At 37.7% G+C, this 21,218-nt stretch overlaps 1 protein-coding gene across 4 annotated transcripts in view; it reads right to left on the reverse strand.

The window, feature by feature from the left end:
* HACL1 (2-hydroxyacyl-CoA lyase 1) overlaps nucleotides 1-21,218 on the reverse strand; it is a 42,307-nt gene that overhangs the window by 9,315 nt on the left and 11,774 nt on the right. For 2 of the 4 annotated variants that reach the window (XM_004385266.3, XM_004385269.3), the window contains 10 exons: nucleotides 19,984-20,056; nucleotides 15,790-15,867; nucleotides 13,654-13,748; nucleotides 12,186-12,298; nucleotides 10,303-10,438; nucleotides 6,222-6,327; nucleotides 4,505-4,588; nucleotides 3,268-3,369; nucleotides 1,383-1,537; nucleotides 622-780 (listed from right to left, as the gene is read on the reverse strand). In XM_004385266.3, coding sequence (XP_004385323.1) covers nucleotides 622-780; nucleotides 1,383-1,537; nucleotides 3,268-3,369; nucleotides 4,505-4,588; nucleotides 6,222-6,327; nucleotides 10,303-10,438; nucleotides 12,186-12,298; nucleotides 13,654-13,748; nucleotides 15,790-15,867; nucleotides 19,984-20,056 — 1,101 coding nt within the window. The remainder of the gene's footprint in view (nucleotides 1-621; nucleotides 781-1,382; nucleotides 1,538-3,267; nucleotides 3,370-4,504; nucleotides 4,589-6,221; nucleotides 6,328-10,302; nucleotides 10,439-12,185; nucleotides 12,299-13,653; nucleotides 13,749-15,789; nucleotides 15,868-19,983; nucleotides 20,057-21,218) is intronic. The other 2 variants (XM_023739518.1, XM_023739517.1) reach the window with 1 other exon arrangement.

Raw genomic sequence — 21,218 nt, forward strand, 5'->3', positions numbered from 1 at the left:
AGCTCACTTGGCTGTCAATAAACACTCTAACAGGCATATACTTTCCCCCGATCTTGAAAGTTTTACGTACCAAAGTTCTGAAAGCCCCAAATCATGATTTACAAAAGGTCTACTAAGGGCCCTGGCTAAGACTAGAATGGTTTTACTATAGTTCAATATAGAGAGGAAAAAATACCCCATACTTCTAGAGCAGGATCTATAACTCGTAAGTTTCTCCACCAATCCCCCTTACATCATGGGAATAGCTCATGTTCACTAAGCATTCACCTCTACCTAGACGATCTCATTTGTTTCTCACAACCATCCACTAAGGCAGGCATATTACTGTTCCTACTTTAAGAGAAAGGAAACTGATGCTTGGTTAAGTGACTTAACCAAAGTCCCCTGGCTCAGGCATGGTAGAGCCAGTATTTAAATCCAGGCCATCTGACTCCAGAAGCAGCCCTGAACATGCTATCCTTGAAGAGAAAGACCCTGGGTTATTTATATTCCCATGCTCAGGACACACCACAGTGCCTGGCACATGAACACTTGATAAGCATTTGTCAGGTGAGTGGGTTTTATGGGTAGTTTTTCATATTTTGGAAAACAACAACGCTCAGTCTCAAGATGCTTTTTTACCTGCAAATGGTTTCCACCTCCATGCCAGAAAATCCAAATGCACTGTCTCCTTCCACACAGATGACCCGCTGCCCTGGGTGTCTATCTTTAGCCACTAGAGCAGCTGCAATGGCAAATCCCAAACCGACTCCCATTGTTCCAAAAGTACCAGCATCAAGCCTGTTGGGAAACAAAGCTACAGTGAAACTTTCTGGGCCATGTTACAGAGGGTGGGGCTAGTACAAGCCCTCTGTATGCATGCACATGGCTAATGGGAAAATAAACAATAAACCATTCTTTCTTTGATTTAAAATTATTAGAATGTGAAGACCTAATGTGGCAAGGGTAAGTAGAACAAGAGGAAAATGATACCTGTGCCTGCTTAGAAGACTGTGAATATATCCTGGGAACACTGAGTATACAGATTATCACATGATCGCTAGGATATATCACACATAAAAACTACAAAATCTTACCCAAGAATACTTTTATGAACTATGCTCTTATACACTGAAAATATATAATTCTCAAATGTTTTATTAACCTGCAGTATTGTTAAAGTTAAAGTGAACGACTGCTAACAGATAGGTCAGCAGTTCAAAACCACCAGTGGCTCCATGGGAGAAAGATGTGGCAGTCCGCTTCCATAGAGATTTAAAGCCTTGGAAACCCTACGAGGTTGCTATGAGTCGGAATCGACTTGACGGCAGTGGGTTTTTAATGTATTTAACACATTAAAATTAAATAACAGAGCTACATTTTTTCTTTTTTGCAAGCCTTGCCTGTGACGAGGAAGGTAGTTCTGAAGCACAGTGCGTCCAATGTCCATAGTGTTTGCTCCTTCACTTACCACAAAACAGTCTCTAGGTAGCTGTTCTTGAACATGGTAGAATACTGTGTAATAATTCATGGGTAGAGATATTTTGGAAGCTAATTCCTAAAACAGCAGAAGGGAATAGATAGGAATATAATGAAAATAAACAATGTCCATAGTTATTATCAAACCAATTTGGCAAACCACTAGGCAACAATTCCAAGTTCCCCGTGGCTGTGAAACGGCTACGCTGAGAAGCTAAGTGACCTGTGAACAGTCCTGGGAGACGTGCTGAGAAAAACGAGAATCCCTTTAGTAAGGACAGGTGGGAAACACTTGGTTAAACAAAACCAGTCAATCCTATTCAGCAGTCTTAGGGAAACACTGCCTTAGAAAAAGTAAACATTTTATTCTAAAATATTTAAGGTATGTACCTAAATTTAAAATAAAAATGTTAAGATTTTAGAAAACAATCTGAAAATCTGGTTCTTCTTCCCACCATCCACACACACTGGAGGGTAAAGGAAATACACTACACCCACTATGCTAGGGTGTCCCTAAATGGAGGGAGAAGAGAGTCAAGGAAATGCCTCTTGTCTAGCCATATGCCTACCGGAGCTGACAGAAAGCCACATGGGGCGTTAGCAGCAACATCCCACTGGCCCTATCAGCCCCAGCACTGCCTCTCCCCCATGTTACTTTGGTCTGAGATTATACCCAAGATGGATGAGTGGCCCTCTTACACCCCTGCACCAGAGGCCAGTTCCATTCCTCCTAAATAAGGGAAGAGAGCAGATTAATGATACGATTCAGGAAACAGAATTGAGGCTAGCTCCTGCTAGGAGAAACAGTCCCTGATTAAAATTCCAACATAAGACAGGATCATGTAGAGTCAGTTGTGCTATAACGCTTATTTTGAAAACGTGAATTTGTTCCAACACAATTTGTATTGGTCATGCATGATTCTGTCAGCAAGAAACACTGGTAAAAGCAAAAAGCTGCACCCAGCTGAACCAAGATGGGTAGGAATACGTAGAAAAGTGAAAAAAAAAAAAAAAAAATCAGAAACAACCTTTCTCACAATCAAAAAGAAAGCACTACTTACATATGAAGACTTTAAACAAAAATCATCAAATTGAGCAGAAGTGGCTCCTTCGAGTGCTAGCAGGTGACAGTTTGATAGTTTCAAATATCACTACAATTTCCAAAGCCTTCAGCTATCAGGTGAAGCCACAAGTGCAAATGAGAATGTTGCAAAACAATTTTCAGCAGTGATACAAAAGTTAATTGAAAAAGAAGGCTATACATTGGACCATTTTTTCAATGTTAATGAAACAGCTATTATAAACTTATGTCTCAAAGAACCTACATCTTAAAGCAGAAAAACATGCCTCAGGATTTCAGGCTGTGAAAGACTGACTGCTTAACCACGATGTTTGGTTTTGACATCAAACTGAGGACAATAAGCCACACCCATCCATAACTGGTGATAAAGCTTTCCGTCCAATTTTAGATGACCCTCTTTCTACCACTTCTCCCTAACGCACAAGCTGCAAGCTTTCCATGCCCAATTCCATACAAACTTCCTTTTCAAGGTAGAGTGCCATATTTGTTGTACTATATATGCATTTCTGAACTACTTAATGTGTGTACATTTGTGCTACTCAGTGACACACAACATCTTATTTTTATGTGTCACAAAATTTTTGAGCACTGTGCTCCTAACTCTATTTCCTTACAAGCCCTGTGGTGTTCATTGCGTGATTTTTAGGAATGCATATGTCACATTATGACAGAACTAACTGAACCATGAACCTAAGGCTTTCCTGAGTTTCAGTGAGTCCCACAATTACCTTGGATGCAGCTTCGTTGCTCTTCATTTTTTCCCTCAGAGTTTTCCACCACGTGCTCTCTGGAGGATATTGCCATGGTGTTTTATCGAATTGTTCTAAAAGCTAAAAACACCACAAACTTTTTCTTACCTTTTTGAAAACAAACTTAAATCATATTAACATAAAAACAATCTTTTATTAAAGAAGACAATAATACTCTTCTAGCCTACCTCTCACACCACTCGTATGTTTGCTTGTTTTTTTTTCTAGGCACCCTACAGCTGATAGAAGATAAATGGGGAACATGGAAAGCTTCTGCCTGAATCAGTGTGGATTTCTGCTAGAGCTGGGATTCCCACAGGACAGAGCTATACTTCATAGGCAGGGGTTCCTAAGTCTCCCTCAGTCTTTGACACTAGCAGAAAATCCACCACTTTTCACAGAACCCTAGCAGGAAGGCCAACATCCCCAGATTCCTATGACACAGAACAAATGCTCCACAGTGATTTAATATGTAATTTGGAATTGCATGCTATTATTGTATAATCAGGGGCTCTTGGTGGCACAATGGTTAAGACCTCAGCTGCTAACTGAAAGGTCGGCAGTTCGAGTCCACCAGCCACTCTTTGGAAACACTATGGGGCAGTTCTACTCTGTCCTATAGAGTCACTATCAGTTGGAATCAACTCAATGGCAATGCACTTGGTGTTTGTTTGTTTTTAAATTGTATAATCATGTTAATAAAACCAATTTGTATCAGCCAAAATCCAGTAATGAATGTGACAATATTTTATCTCCTATTATAATGAAATGTATAAACTATGTATAAATAATCAGAACCTGGACAAGTCACTGATTATAGTTTGAAGAGTAAAAAGCTCTTTATTGCCGGAAGAAATATTAAGTTAGACTTTCCCAGTGCCTAAGCCATTTCTTGGCTATAAATTCAGTTCCTCTGGAAGTTGTATTATAATTTTTCACATAGCTGGATCTTATTTAGTAAATCACTGTTCTGCCTACTAATGACTTGAAATTTTCAATCACCTTCCAGAAATGTTTAACTTACTCATGGTCTAAGTGCAAGGAGTTAGATTCACCGAGTTTCAAAGTTATATTTAAGAATAGTTTTTCACCATAAATTTTGTTTAAAATTGGTATTAATACTCCAGTTACCAAGTGAATCCAGGTAGAAATGTTTTCAAGAACTGTTCTTTAAAGACCAATCTGCATAAGTTAAAACTCAGGCAAAAGTGCTCACCTGTTTAGTCACAGCATTTATGTCTCCTAGCAAAGTGACAGCAGGCCTTACGTTATTCCCCAATTCTTCTGCACAGATATCAACCTAAAAGAGAGACTAGGCTGAAGAACAAGCCATGTTTAAGAAGTCAACTAAGGCGGAATAAATTAACTACGTATATATAACATATGATAAAGAAAATTTGATATTCAAGAAGTCCTTCAATAAAAGTAAAAATCGACAGAACTATATGAGTATCATAGCTAGGATAGAGAACTTCATCATTTTCCCTCATTTTAAAATCTACTTATGGAATTTTGGTGTGTTTGACCTGATCAATTACAGTTTTAAATCTAAGCAATAATAAGGTTCTACTTAATTACATTTGGGATTCCTATCTAGAGCAGGGGTTCTCAAACATGAGCATATATCAGAATTACCTGGTGGGCTTGTTAAAATAAAGAGTACACCTGTAACAGTACACCCCCCAGAGTTTCTGACCGAATATGTCTGGGGTGGGTCTGGGAATTGCCATTTCTAATAGGTTACCAGGTGATGCCGATGCTGCTGGTCCGGGATCACATTTTGTGAACCACTCCTTGAGCATGGCGTGATTACTTCCCAGTTACTCAGAAGCCCATTTCTGGATGGCCAAGGGCATCCAGGGCAAGTGAAAATGGGTTCTTAATTAGGAATAATTTAGCTGCCCAAAGAGGACGGACTTTATTCTGTAATCAAGGGATGGCAGTATCCTCCAGGTACATCCATGGTCTTGCTTATTTGTGGTTTTAGTTTTCAATCGCCCCAGCTGGGAAAAGGACTATTATTAGAGGCTGACTTCTTAAGAAGTAAAAGATACAAAGGGAGAAGACAGCAACTATAGTGGGTTCATCAAATATAAAATGGGATGGGGCCAATTTGTATAGGGCCAATAGGTTTTCATGCCATGTAGGCAGTACTTCCCCTGCCCATTAGGTACCTGGATTATAAAGACTGTCATAATGATACAAGAGCCATCAAAGAGAGGCCACAGTGTGTTCCACAACCCCTGCTTAATAACATAGGTAAATGTAGCATAGTTTAGAAATTTCCAACCAAAGGGTGAAAGAAAGTTTTGGCATCTAAAAGAAGAATTCAAGGTCTAACAATACTGAATATTCCATTCTAACCTCCCATACTACTTAAATCTCTTTTCTACTTTGAAATATTCTTGAACTATGGAAAAGAGGGAAGCCTTTGGGTGGTGCAAACGGTTAACACACTCAGCTGCTAACCAAAAGGATGGAGGTTCAAGTTCATCCAGATGCTCCTTGGAAGAAAGTCCTGGAGATCTACTTCTGAAAAAAATGAGCCGCTGAAAACCCCACAGAGCACAGTTCTACTCCGACACACATGGGGTTGCCATGAGTGGGGGCTTACCCAACGGCAACTGTTTTTTTGTTGTTATTGTTGCTTTTTTAACGGAGAAGAGGCAAACTACGCTTATTTTTCAAGCTATTTAAAACTTGATTTTGTGAAGTTTTCTGGTACAAGTAAACTGGCACATTATGTTTCTTAGGCTTGAAAAAGCAGCTTACTTGGTACCTATAATTATTTTACACAATTTATAAGATTCTACTTTTGTAAAAAGAGAAATAGTTCTTTACAAAAGCCAAGAAGAAAGAGGAACTGGTAATGGCAAAGAGAGAGAACAGTGAATTACAGATAGCTCTGATTTAAATCCCTCCTCTCTGAGTACCTGGATAAACTTCACATCTGGCTGATATCGTGGAGGCAGTCCAAAATGCAAAATCCAATTTAACCTTGCACCAAATAACACAATTACATCAGCAAATTGCAAAGCCCTATTAAAAAAAACAATATAACACAAAAAGTTTATATTTCTTATTTGAATGATTCTAAAATTAGTATCTGAAGTACTTAGCATAGTTTAAATAAACAATCTGAAGTTTGCATTAGACTTCAGAATCAGTGCTTGGGGTTAATTTGATCTCTCAAACTAAAATTTCTAAGCCAACTTATAAAAATTAATGCAAGTCCACAGTGGATAATCTAGAAAGATCAAAAAAAGTATAAAGAAAAAAAAATCAAATCACCCAATACTGTCACCTTATTAACTGTTATTAAAATCTTGGCATATTTCCATCTAGTCTTTTCTTCTATGTACGCATATTTTTACATAGCTGAGCTCATATACTATAATACTGTCTACTGCACTTTTGCTTCTTATAAATGTCTCTCTGTCATTATGTTCTTCTTATACAGAATTTTTAAAGGCTACATATTATGTTGAACATATATACTGTAATTTATATAAATAACCTTTTCTCTATTGTTGGACATTCTCTGTTACTAGTTCTAAGTTGCACACCTTTGTGCTTGAATTTTAATGCACACTTCACACTGACTCCCAGAAGGAGTTAGTTTTAAGGCTATTGATTCATATCCCAGACTGCTTTCCAGAAATACTAAACCAAGTATATTGCTAATAGTTTCATTCTATATATCTAATGCTATATTAGGTTTAATTACGTATTTTGTCTTTTCTCAAAATAATTAATTTATAATCTCTTTTAATGATTTTTACTTTGAAATCCACAGTGTCTCAAATTAACATAGCCACCCTTGCTTTCTCTCTGTTCACCTCATACATCTTCGCCCAATCTTATTTGTAACTGGTATCATTTTGTTTCAGATGTGGCTCTTACAATGTATATAGTTGTTGTTATGATTAACCCCATATGAATGTCTCTGCTTTTTTCCAGGAGAGCTTATTACCATAATTGCTGTGGGGTTATTTTTTTATTTTATTTTTTTTGCTTTTCTGCTTCTTAGCTGTTTTCCTATCTTTTACCATCTAGGTCTGTTTTTATTGCTTTTGTCTTCTTCAGTTATTTATGCTATTTTTCACAGAAATTCAGTTATCATTTTAAGGATATTCTCAAAAAAAGCGTCTTCATTTACTCCATCAATTCTGTGGCACCCAATTTAACAAACAGATAAAAACTGCAATTGGCAGGATAGATTTGCATATGATGACACTCTAAAATCCTTGTAATTACTGACTCAATTATCTTTTTCACACTATTAATGCCACTAGCAAGATCTTCTAAAAATTTGGCTGGAATCAGGATAAATTTTAGCTCAAATCAGGCTAAAATATCCACACAAAAAGACATCCTAATAATGCCGGAATTAATTTGGTTACTGTACAAAGTATACTAATATGAATAAAAAGTAAAGCATAATTGATTAAGATGGCATTAAACGAGCAATAAAGATCAATCAGCAAATGTAACATTTTTAAAACTCTCAAAATTGGTTTTAATGCATGCATGAGAATATGAAAAACAAACGCATGATGGTGGTTAACTGTGAAGATCGAAGGGGGAAACGGGATCAGGAAATACACACAAGGGACCAAAAATCTGTAATCCTTTGTTTCTTAAAAAAATAAAATAAAAACCCTAAGGCAATTATGACATAATGCTAATATTTGATAAAGTTGAGTGGTGGTTACATGAGTGTTCTTCTTGTATACATGTTTAAAATATTTCATAGTAAAGAAATTTCAAGGAATTAAAAGAAAAAAAAAATAGTACGTCTAAAGTGCATCTTAAAAGTCTGAAAAGAGAGCCTTCTGTGCCAGTCAAGATGGAGTAAGCCCACTACACCCTAGCTCTCCCATGGGCTGCAATAAGAACTCGGAACAAAATAGAAAAGCAACTACCTGAGGATTCTGCAGAGTGAACAACAGGCGGACTAGGGGGAGGGGGTGTCAAATCTTGAAGAAGCAAGCCATACAGGGAGTGAGTTTCTAAGTTTTCTTCCCCTCTTTTATCTCCTGGCTTTGGCTCAGGGTGACCCTAGTTGTAGAACTGCAGGCAGCAAAAACTTCAAGAGAAACCCTGTCTTTCTGACCAACCTGTCGCTGTCGAGTCAATTCCAATTCATGGCGACCCTACAGAACAGAGCAGAACTGCCCCACAGGGTTTCCGAGGAGTGGCTGGTGGATTCCAACTGTCGACCTTTTGTTTAGCAGCCGAGCTTAACTGCTTAGCCACTGCACCACCAGGGCTCCTCTTTCTGACCAGAGGATTAAAAAAAAAGAGGCCCCTGAGCAGAAAAGTATTGGGGTTGGGGGTAGGGGGGCTCAGATTTTTTTCTGTTTTCTCTTTTTTCCTCTCCTAGCTCTCTCTGCCCTGGGGACAGTCTCAGTTACAGAGCTATATTATGGTGGCTTCCAAGCAGCTAAAATTCCAAAAGAAGCTCCATCTTTCTGGCCAGAGGACCAGGCAAACGGATTCCTAGGACTCAGAGAGTGGGTACGGGGTCCTGGAGAAGACAGCAAAAGAACCCCTAATTCTGGGTGTGACCCAGCACAAGTCTGGGGCTCACCCCTGAGCTGAGCATGTGTGGGATGGAGCCAAAGCAGCACAGCAAAGGCTCTGAAACTGAACTGACACGGGAACTACTGGCCACAGTAGGTAAGACCGAACCTGCAGTCTGAACCTAACCAGGCTGACTCCCTGGTTGATTGCTAACACACACCCCACACTGCCTCCCCACCCCCAAAGAAAGCACACAAATACACAAAAACATTTTACAGGTGACTTTAACAGGATCCAGAATCTCACAACATAGTATTCAAAATAACCAGGATACAATAAAAAATATTTAAAACCAGATAAAAGTGACCAATTCTCAAAAGAAAAGATAATCAATAGATGCCAACCTAAAGATGACCCAGATATTGGAACTGGTTAACAAAGGCTTTTAAGCAGCTATTGTAACTATGTTCCACAAGGTAAAGAGAAATATTTTTGAAATACATGGAAAAATAGGAGTTCTCAGCAGAGAAACAGGAACTATGAAAGAGACAAAGGATTGGAAAAAAATGAACAGATTTTCAGGGACCTAAAGGACCCCTGGTGGCACAATGGTTAAGCACTCAGCTGCTAACTGAAAGGTTGGTGGTTTGAACCCATTAGCAGCTCTGCAGGAGAAAGATGTGGCAGTCGGATTACAGCCTCAGAAACCCCATGGGGCAGTTCTACTCTGTCCTTCAGGGTTGTTATGCGTTGGATTCAACTCAATGGCAATGAGTTTGGTTTTTTGTTTTTGTTTTTGTTTTAAAGGGGCCCTGGTTGGCCCAACGGTTAAGCATGTAGCTGCTAACCAAAAGGTTGGTGGTTTAAATCCACTCAGTAGTTCCACGGGAGAAAGACCTGGCCATCTGTTCCTGTAAAGATCACAGCCTAGCAAACCCTACGGGGCAGTTCTACTCTGTCACATGGGGTCGCTATGAGCCAAAATCAAGTTGATGGCACCCAACGACATGGGATAATATCAAAAGGTCTAATATCTGTGTCATGGGAGTCCCAGAAAGAGAGAAGAAAGGGGAAAAAAAAATTGAAGAAACTTCCCAAATTTGGTGAAGAACATAAATTAACAGATTCAAGAAGATCAGAGAACTTCAAATAGGATAAACGCAAGAAATCATGCCCAGACAGATCAAAATCAAACTGCTGAAACCCAAAGATAAAGCAGCCAGGAAAAAGTAACACATGACATGTAGAGAACAATTATTTGAATGGCTGTGGATTTCTCATGTGAAACCAGGAAGGCCAGAAGATAGTGGAAGTACATCTTAAAAGCGCTGAAAAGTCTAAAAAGAAACACGTGTGTTTAAATTTGTCTCCTGATCTTTTTACACGGTTCTTGCAAACTTCTCTCTAGATTCATAAAGATCAGAAAATAATTTAAATTAGCCCAGAATCTGCCAAGCCATTGTATTTAAAATCAGGAACGCCACGCACCTGGATCTGGCTGCTCTGACACAGTTTGGATGGTTGTCAGGGACTACACCCTTTCCCATGGGGGTGGGCAAAAAAGGCAGTTTACATTGCTCAACCAATTTCCTGATACTCTCCTCAGCTCTGGCATAAGCAGCACCTACAAGAAATGCAAATGTATTGGACAATTCAGTTACGCTCCAGGCACTGTGACCCTCTAAAACAGTTCATGTGAAATTGCTTTTAGATCTTTTCAAAGATTCTCCTTCTGCTTATCTAGAGCTTAAACCCAAAACAAACTGTGACTATGGTTTTGATCTTTAATATTTTTAAATGTTTAAAAAAGCAATAGTTCTGACTTCTCCCCAATAATAATCCCAATTATTCTGAAGGATGTCTATCCCAAAACAAAAGTCTCATCTTGCATCTCTTGCCACTCCCACTTATCCATTCTATGGCCCCGCTGAACTACTACTCACAATTCCCTGAACGGACTATTGTTACTGAGGGGATCCAGGCAGACACGGAGGGACTTTGCCCTGTCAGGGAGAGGCTCTCTCTATGCTCACACATCGTTCCCAACCACCAGCAAACTTGGACTGCAGAGTCTCCTAGTCCAGGCATGGAAATTCTAATATGGGGCATAAGTTTCTAAACTTTTGCAGACACCTCCTCCCCCAATCAGCTCAACAATTCTGTGATTCTAACAGGGTAACCCAAGGAGAACAGATACCGTTGGTTTTTACAGGTGTGTGCTTGTGAAATAACCATAGTTATGCCCCTGATGATACTAAAGAGAACTTACTGTTTAAAAATAGGGATGATTCCATTTCTTATATCATTAAGGCCATTATAATTTTTTTTTTTTAGCTATTTTATACTCCTTTTCAGGGCTGGTAGAATATTACTCCTTACCCAGAACTTCTAATTATTTGAATCCCAGTAAATCCCAAAAGTTTTCTTATATTTTCCCTCCCGCCTCAGTATCTTTGTATACCTGGTTCCCTCTTCCTGGACTGCCTTTGCTCTCCCTGTGCACTTGATATGCTATTATCCACTTTAACATGCGGCTGCAGTTCCATCTCTTTTGGGAAGTCGTTCCACACCACCCACAAGCAAATTGTTGCTACTTCCCTTGTGAATCCACCTCAGTCTCTCCGTACACACCACTTAACAGTATGTTGCAATTATTTGTCACGAGGTCTACTTCCTCCATGGATAAGGACCATTATTTCTCTATATCCCTCATGAATGTTTTCTATAACCCTGTTCTTATAATAAGTTCTCATCAAATGTTTATTAAAGGAAGAAGGAAAACTAGCACCCATTAAGTACCTTCTATATAGTCTGTTATTTAACTGTAACAATCCCGTTGCGGTAACTAACATCCCTATTTTATAAGTGAGGTAACTGAGACTAAAAGTAGTTGTCTGACAAGGTTACGGAGCTAATACATCACACAGATGCATTCAGCACAGCTCTGGCCTCAATTGTCTTGTGTTCTTCACCATTTTTATTAAAACCAATTTTAATATCCACGTAGTTAGTTCCCGAGCAGTTGATAATTGACTAGCATGGAACCTACTAGGGACAGGTAATAACTTAAATCATATGTGATTCAGAGCAGCCTCAGTTCTAGAAACTCATAATGGATACTATAATAAATTGCTGGCAGGCCTGCAAATTGTACAGCATTATGGGAGAAAGCAATTTGACAATATGTACTTTAAAAATATTAAAGCAATTTACAGTACATACATGAATGGACATACAATGCTAAATGAAGAGAACTTTTATTCCAATTTCAAACATTAGTGGAGTTGTTAATAAATAATGAGGATAATTTCTAAACATATTCTGCATTCTTTCTAAAGCCTAGCAAGTGTTAGAGTCTCGTCTGATGCTACCTTTCCCGATGACAAGAAGGGGCTGCTTGGCATTTCTGATAACAGATGCTGCCATACGCACAGCAGAGGTTTCTGCCATGCTAACAGGAGGGGGCATGCAGCACTCCACGTACCTGAAAATAAAGAGTCCTGTTAATTGAAAGAGGCCAACTTTCAAATTATTTATTGTGAAAAATATCAAATACATAATAAGATGGAAAAAGTGGTACAGTAAACCCCATATCTCCACCATCTGGATTCAACAACTAACACCATTTTATCACATTTATCACATGTGTGTGTGTGTGTATTTTTTTCAGAACCATTTTAAAGTAAATTATAGGCATCAAGACATTTTACCCCTAAAAACTTCCCCATGCAGCTTTAAAAGATAGGGACCTTCCCTTATATAACCACAATTATCCTCATCACATTCCCTAATATCATCTAATAAGCAGTCAAATAGGTAATTCAGTGACATGAAATCTGGGTTAATGCCATTGCATTGTAGTAGTAATAGTAGCAGTAGTTGTAATGATAGTATAACCACATTAAATGCTAATTTTTAATACTTACTGGGTGCTATTTATTTTCATTTAATTTGCACAACAGTGAGACTAGGTATTACCACTATCTCCACTTTACCATTGGGGTTAAGGCTCAGAAAAGGTAAGTAACTTGCCTAAGGCACCCTGACAGCATGTGGCAGAGACTGGACTGAACCAGATCATTCTGTGTCCAAGTCCATGTTTTAACCACCTCACTATATTTCCACTCACCAGATAAGGCAATAGCATTATTCTTATTGCCATGTTCAGGTATTATGCACAACAGATGTCCTTTTTGTCCGACACATCCAAACAGAAATCCCTCCGTGGTACACTGAGTATACAGAAAGGCCCACTGTCTCCCTGCAGTCACTAGAGAACCATTTGGTCCACAACAGCAGGAATGCACTAAATGGTTACAAGGCTGAGGCATTAACCCAAGTACCCTTCCTTACCAGGGGTGACTCAGACACCAGTGACAAAGATGTGTCTCATACTGATTGTTCACTCAGAGTTTATTTAAGGGATAAGAGGACATGACAAATCATAGCAGCATCTGTGTAGGAATATTTTTAAATCACAGAGAGAGACAGATAAACAAGCTAAACTTTTTGCTGAGTCCCAATAACGTTTCAACAGTCGCCTTATCTCCTGGTTTACACTATGAAGAGTCTCAATAATATATACTATATTAATATGTGTCATTTATGGTTACTGGAGGAATAAATTTCAAATGAGGAGTTCAGGAAACTCAATTAAATCCAAAAGTAATTATTAAATAATACCATTTTAATTAAGAGAATTAAGCCCTTTGGCTAGGATTCAGTTTAATTACTAAATCATTACAAGTTAAGACAAATGAATATTAACTTATAAACTGCTAGGTAAATTCTTTTTAAAAGGTAAACAACATAACGCAATTAAGTGTAACTATTACTCACTTTATAGAATTTGCATTCACCTCGAGGTTTACAAAATCTGCAGGTATGTCAACATAGCAAGCACCTGGACGACCATAAATACTGCTTCTCACGGCCTACGTTTATTATAAAATAGAAGAACAGATTTTAAAACTCTCAATCCTTATTACCATATTCCACTTGAAAATAATTTAAAACTATGAAATAAACATTACTTTAATTTTGGGGGACATCCTTAGTTGGAATGAAAAACCATGTTAATTAAAATTGAAATGTCCAAAAGAAATAAGCTATCAAGCCATGAAAAGACATGGAAGAACCTTAAATAATATTGCTAAGTAAAAGAAGCCAGTACTACATACTGTATGATTCCAAATATATGACTTCTGGAAAAGGCTAAGCTTCTGGTGAAAAGATCAGTTGTTGCCAAGGGGTCAAGAGGAGACGGGAGGGATGACTAGGTGGTGCACAGGGCATTTTTAGGGCAGTGAAACTATCCTGTAAGATACTGTAATGGTGGACACATGACATAAAGCATTTGTCAAAACCCACAAGACTGTACAACACAAAGAGTGAACCCTAACATACATATGGACTTTAGTTGATTATGATGCATCAATACTGGCTCATCAAATGAAACAAATGAACCACAGGAATGTAAGATGTTAAAAGAAGAAGTAATGTGCAGGAGGGAGGGGAGTATATGGCAACTCTCTGCACTTTCTGCATAATTTTTCTGTAAACCTAAAACTGCTCTAAAAAATAAAGTCCAAAAATTTTTTAAAAAATTAAATGCCCTCGTCTAGGGTCATAAAAACTAACAAGCAGCCATCTAAGATGCATCAATCGGTCCCAACCCATCTGGAACAAAGAAGAATGAAGAACACGAAAGACAAAAGCAAAGTATTAGCCCAAGAGACAGAAAGGGCCACATAAACCAGAGACGTCATCAGTCTGAGACCAGAAGAACTAGATGGTACCCGGCTACCACCAATGACCACCCTGACAGGGAACACAACAGTCCCTGACGGAGCAGGAGAAAAGCAGGGTGCAGAACTCAAATTCTAGTAAGAAGCCCAGACTTAATGGTCTGACTGAGACTGGAGGGACCCCAGAAGACTTGGTTCCTGGACTCTCTGTTGGCTCAAAACTAAAACCATTCTCAAAGCCAACTCTTCAGACAAAGATTAGAATGGACTATGGGACATAAAATGATACTGGTGAAGAGTGTGCTTCTTAGCTCAAGTAGATACATGAGACTAAATGGGCAGCTCCCGTCCAGAGATGAGATGAGAAGGCAGAGAGGGTCAGGAGCTGGATGAACGGACACGGGAAATCCGGGATGGAATGGACGAGCGTGCTGTCACAGAACAGAGAGAGCAACTAGGGTCCCATAACAATGTGTGTACAAATTTTTGTATGCGAAGTTAACTTGAACTGTAAACTTTCACTTAAAGTACAATTAAAAAAAAAAATTAAATACCCTCTCTTGATTCTATGTATTTTAAAAGATGTTTTTGTTCAAAAAGGAAAGAGATAAGAAAGAAAATACTTAGGGCTTTAAAACTCGTTTTCTATCCCACTTTAACCTTGGCAATTGTTCACTGGGTTCTGCCAGCCAGATCTTCACCCTGTACCATGCACTTTCACCTGCTTCCTAACCCTAAGAATTCGGCAGGGCTTCCAGAAACTGTGATGCTGAAATGTGTGTCAAATGGTTTCTGGAACTCATGGTTTTAAAATAGCTCAAACATAATTTCACATATAAACATTGGTTAACTAAAATTAATTTATAATATGCTGTTTAGCCAACTAAGAGATGGTCAAACCTGCTTTAATCCCAATTTTCAAAGAAAAAAGAGAGTATACAGGATTTCATTATACTCTTCTCTTTGTTTTTATATAATTAAAAAAATGATAATCTAAAAAATTAAAGCATAGGAGAAACTTTTTAAAAAAAAACCTTATTTTGCCTGTTTCTATAATTAAATGTAATGGCAGTGATCATCAAATGTGAATAGCTGCTTAACAGTATCATTTTTAACTGCCTGTGTATATTTCTAATTGTTACTCATTCTATTGAGAATAAAAGTAACATAGGTAGCAGCAACCAAAAAAAAACCAATCACTAGGAGAGCTTGTAATTAAATACTGTACCTTTTCAATAATAGTGGGAATAGCTTCTATGCTACTTGGCCGGGCAGAGAACTTGCTATATAATCTGCAAGCTTCAACCTATGTGCAAAAAAAAAAGAAAAAAAAAAAAAGAATCACTTAAAATTCCACCCACAGATCACATTACTCTTCTAAAGGAAGATAAAATTTTAAGTCATTACTTCCTATTATTTTTAGAGGCAAGATGGAGAAAATGCATGAGCTAGACTGTTTTTTTTTTTTAAAGCCTATTCAAAGAACAATCAAATTTCTATCTCAATATAATTCAGTAAGCAAATCAAAACAAGACATTGTTTTAATTCTCAGATGTAGGCAAAAATGAAAAAGCTGGCTAATACCTAGTGTTCCCCAGAACACAGGAAAACAAGTGTCATCATAAACTGCTGATGAGAGTACAAATAGGAAGGGAAGTTGACAATGTCTACTAAAAATTACAATAAGCACACCCTTGGACCCAGCAATCCCAAAGCTAGGAATTATACTTGTACTGGTGCATAAAAATATAAACTAGGGCATTCACTGAAGCACTGTTCTCAGTATCAAAAAACTTAAAAAATAAAAATTAAAAAAAAAAAAGGGACTAGTTTAATCAAACTGTGGTGAATTCACACAGGGAATGCTATGCAGCTATTTTTTTAAAATGAAGTAGTTCCAGATGTACTGATATAGAAAGATAGCCAGTCTTAAGTGCAGCATAATATGTAGTATGTGATTCCATCTATGCTTCCTAAAAGGAGACAGATACCATCTATTCAAATCACAAACAGATAACATGTGCATAAAAAAAAATTCTGATAAGCTACATCAGAAAGTCATTAGCACTGGAGAAAAAGAAGTGGTGGAAGACATTTATTTTTAACTTTATGCCCTCTGCACCACTGAATTATTTTTTAATCACGTACATAAATTACTTTTGCTAGAAAAAGGAAAAGAGGTTTGGTGCCTGCTCAAAAGTCTGAATACAGACTTTGGTAAAGCCCCAAACTACTGCCACAGACGTTGTAGAAAAGATGATTTAGGGCCCCAAATAACAGCAGTCATTACTGTCTGCCATAATCACAGAAAACACTGTTCCTGCCAACAGTCTGATTTCAGGAAGACAGCTCTGATAGCCCACCAGGACCAGACAGCTGTAAAATGTACAGCTAAGGAAGCTTTGCTGAAATTATTTAGTACAGTCTGTGCTTAAAGGTACATATTTTAGCCCAGTATAGGTCTTTAATATCTCTAGTCCCTTCTAGACAATAAAACTCTGTAAGGGCAGGAAGAGGCTGCATCTTATTTACTCTGTAACCACAGTCACTAGCACAATCAATATTTACTGACTCATTTTAATTGTGGCAAAGTTTATGTTATGCTCCTTTGGATGGTGATAATCAGCAATTCATCTTTCTAACATTTATCCTAATTTGGGAAAGTAAAGCCATGTCATCAGCAAAGTGTTTTTTTTTTTTTATTTGCTTTAACAAAACAATACATTTTCAATTTTTCTAAAAATTAAATCAGGTTTAACTGTAAGTCAAAAGATAAAGAAACTATGTCACAGCCTTTCTTTAATCTTTAAAATCATAACATCATTCATTATGATGTTCCTAAGGCACTTTGATTCTGACAGTATTATGGTATAGATTTTGGAAATATAAAAATCCTGATTATATTTATTAGTGGATCTCCTGTCTAAGTACACCATCGTTCTCATAAATTATCTGCTTCCATTTGGGGGAACAAAATATATTCCTTATCATACTACCTTCATATGCACGTGTCTGTTAATTCTACTTATTTTTTCCAATTTTCAGTTCTATACTGTATATACAAATTATAAAAAAGCCGAAGAATAAACGTTAAAGTTTCTCATTACAATAATAATGTATTCTCACATTTCTGCTAGTTTTCCTTTTATACATTTGTTGCTATGCTGTCTGGGACATATAAATTCAGGACTGTTGAGCTTTCACTGTTTAACGACCTATTCCACCACCCCTCTGTCAGTTTGTTGCACTGTGATGACTTACGTGTTGCTGTGATGGTGGCAGCTATGCCACTAGGATTTCAAATACCAGCAGGGTTATCCATGGTGGACAGGTTTCAGCAGAGCTCCCAGGCTGAGACAGACTAGGAAGAAAGGTCTGGCAATTTACTTTCAAAAATTAGCCAATGAAAACCCTACAGATCACATCAGAACACTGTCCAGCTCGCTTGCTTTGGGCACATTATCAAGAGGGATAAATCGCTAGAAGAGAACATCATGTTTAGTGAACCAGAAAGCCAGCAAGAGCATAGGAGACCCTCAGTAAGACAGACTGGCACAATAGCCACAGTAATGGACTTCTGATTGTGAGGATGACATGGGCCCAGGAAATGTTTCGTTTTGTTGTACGTAAGATCACCATGAATCAGAGTCGACTCTGCAGCTAACAACAATGTACTTTTAAGCATTATATAGTGACTGTTTCTCTCGATACTTTGTGGTAAGGAATCTAGGGAACAGCTGATAGTCTTAGTTCCACAGGTATGACAGAATTTAGATTACCTGCTAACTTTTAGTCCTTCATGTTTATATCCTTTAGTTTTAAGTGTTTCCACAACAAACTGATACTTGAATTTTAAATTAATCAGTAACCTTTCTCTTTGGTCATTTTATTTAATCTAATAAACTATTATTTGCCTTTTCAGGAAAAAAGGCTTATAAGGGATATTATCCTCTGCTTTTTTTTATCTATACAGTTTTTGTGGTAACCTACATTTCCCTTTAAATAACTTATCTGCTGTGTTGGTTTTACAAATATATCAGCATCTTTTAAATAATTGTTATTTTCTATCATTAACTAAGCATAATTTCATCTCCTTCCAAAAGTATAAAAATTCAATTTTTGCACCAACTTATGCCAGAGTCGGAAAGAGCCCTGGTGGCACAGTGGTTAAGTGCTCAGCTGCTAACCAGAAGGTCAGTGGTTTGAACCCACCAGCTGCTCCATGGAAGAAAGATGTGGCAGTCTGCTTTGGAAAACATTACAGCCTTGGAAACCCTATGGGGCAGTTCTACTCTGTCCTATAGGATCACTGTGAGTCAGAATCGACTCAATGCCAAGGGGTTTGGTTTTGGGTTTAAACCAGAGTTTAGTATTTTATATTAATCATATATAAAATTCTGTTTATATTTTGAAGTTCTCATGATGATTCCTGATATACAAACCTCTAGACCATGAATGACTTTGTTATTAACTTTGTCCTGTAAATGCTCAAATATATTTATATCTTTAGTGTCAATCATTTACTCTCGTCTATTTGCTTTCTACTACTATTCTTAAAACTGCAGCATTTTGTTGACGAGTTCTTTCAGGTGTTTTAAAATCTTGACATACTTTCCTTCAGTCTTCTTAGATGAAAACGAACTTGTCCAGGGTCTGTTTCAGTTGTTGTCAGTTGCTGCGGTGTCGGCTCTGACTCATGGTGACCCCATGAACGCCAGAATGAAATGTTGCCCAGTTCTGTGCGATTTTCACAATCATTGGTACGCTTGAGCTCATTGTTGCAGCCACTGTGTATTTTGAGTGTCTTCCAACCTAGAGGGTTCACCTTCCTGCACTGTATCAGACAATATTCTGTTATGATCTGTAGGGTTTTCATTGGCTAATTTTCAGAAACAGATCACCAGGACTTTCTTCTTAGTCTGTCTTAGTCTGGAAGCTCCACTGAAACCTAACCACCATGAATGATCCTGCTGGTGTATGAAATACTAGTGGCATAGTTTCCATCATCCCAGTAACAACACACAAGCCACCATGAACAATAAACTGACAGGCGGGTGGTGGGCCCAGGGTCTACTGGTATTCCTTTTGAGAAGGATTTTTTCCTCTGAACTTTTCTACTTCTCTAAAATCTGAGAGGCATAATTTAAAATCATTTTCATTCCTGTATATTTTTAACTCTTAGAGGAACTTATTTCAGAGTTTAAAAGCTTGTCAAAAAGGTGTATTTCTGGGAAAACTGATCCCAAGTAGGGCCTAAAAGCTCTTTCTCAATATTCACCCTGCGATTGTTTTTTAGTTCAGGAAAATTAAATTCTCCCAGGAACCTCTATTTTATCTGTATTAATTTTTGTTTTGCAAACATGGCTTTTTATCTTTTCCCCATAAGCCTTAAGCTCGAGAGGAAAAGTCTAGAGCTGGGTACCTGAGGAAACTCCTGGAAGGCTCCCATTGTTTCCTGACTTCTGTCAGAGGAACCACCAATCACAATCAAGGGCCTGAAATATTAATTTTTAAAAACAGAATTACATTTTCCTTTAATTCTAATAAAAAGACCAGACTTAACGGTCTAACTGAGAGTATAGGGACCCCAGAAGACATGCCCCCTGGACTCTCTCTTAGCCCAAAACTAAAACCATTTCCGAAGACAATTCTTCAGACAAAGATTAGACTGGACTGTGGGACTTAAAATGATACTCGTGAAGAGTGTGCTTCTTAGCTCAAGTAGATACATGAGACTAAACGGGCAGCTCCTGTCCAGAGGCGAGCTGAGAAGGCAGAAAGGGACAGGAGATGGCTGAATGGGACACAGGAAATCCAGGGTGAAAGGGAGGAGGGTGCTGTCACAGGATGGGGAGAGCAACTAGGGTCACATAGCAGTGTGTGTATAAATTTTTGCATGAGAAACTAACTTGAACTGTAAACTTTCATTTAAAGCACAATAAAAAAAGAAAAAAAAAAAGGAGGAGGCTTGAAGCTAAAAAAATTTCCTTTAAAATTGTAGATAAAGATTTAGAAGGTAACCTGATGTGAGAGAACCTTTCCTCAAAAAACCCAAAATTTGTAATAACTGTTTTTCCTTTTTTCCCCTTTTTGGATGGGGGTCCTAACCTCTAAGTGTGGTGATATAAAATGAATTTTTACACTCTTCCTGTTATTCCTGAGAAGAAATTTTACACTTTCCTAAGTGAGTCTACTTGGAAATGACAGAGAAAGTGACATTCCTCAGTAATAAAATTCTTACCCTTCAAGGAGGAAAAAAAGAATATTGCAAACCTAAAACTGCTCAAGAAATAAATTAAAATGAATAAATTAAAATATATTTAGAAAAATGTATTTCTCTCTTAAAATTCTAAAATGAATTTTTTCTAACTTAGTAAATTCAAGTGTTATAATTTTATTTTTTATGCCCTGCCTCCAAGAAATTTTTTAGTCTCTTGAAAGACTATAACTAAACAACAAGATGACACAACAAAAGGGATTTCTGCTTATTCTGAAACATTATACACATCATTTACTTCAAGACAACTGAGAATATCAGATAAAATATCGTAGGCAATGCTCTGACCAGGATCACAATAGAGGGTCCTGGACAGAGCTGGAAAAGGATGTAGAACAGAATTCTAACTCACAAAAAAAAGACCAGATTTACTGGCCTGA

Source organism: Trichechus manatus, unplaced genomic scaffold, assembly GCF_000243295.1.
Source record: "Trichechus manatus latirostris isolate Lorelei unplaced genomic scaffold, TriManLat1.0 scaffold00136, whole genome shotgun sequence".
NCBI lineage: Eukaryota > Metazoa > Chordata > Mammalia > Sirenia > Trichechidae > Trichechus > Trichechus manatus.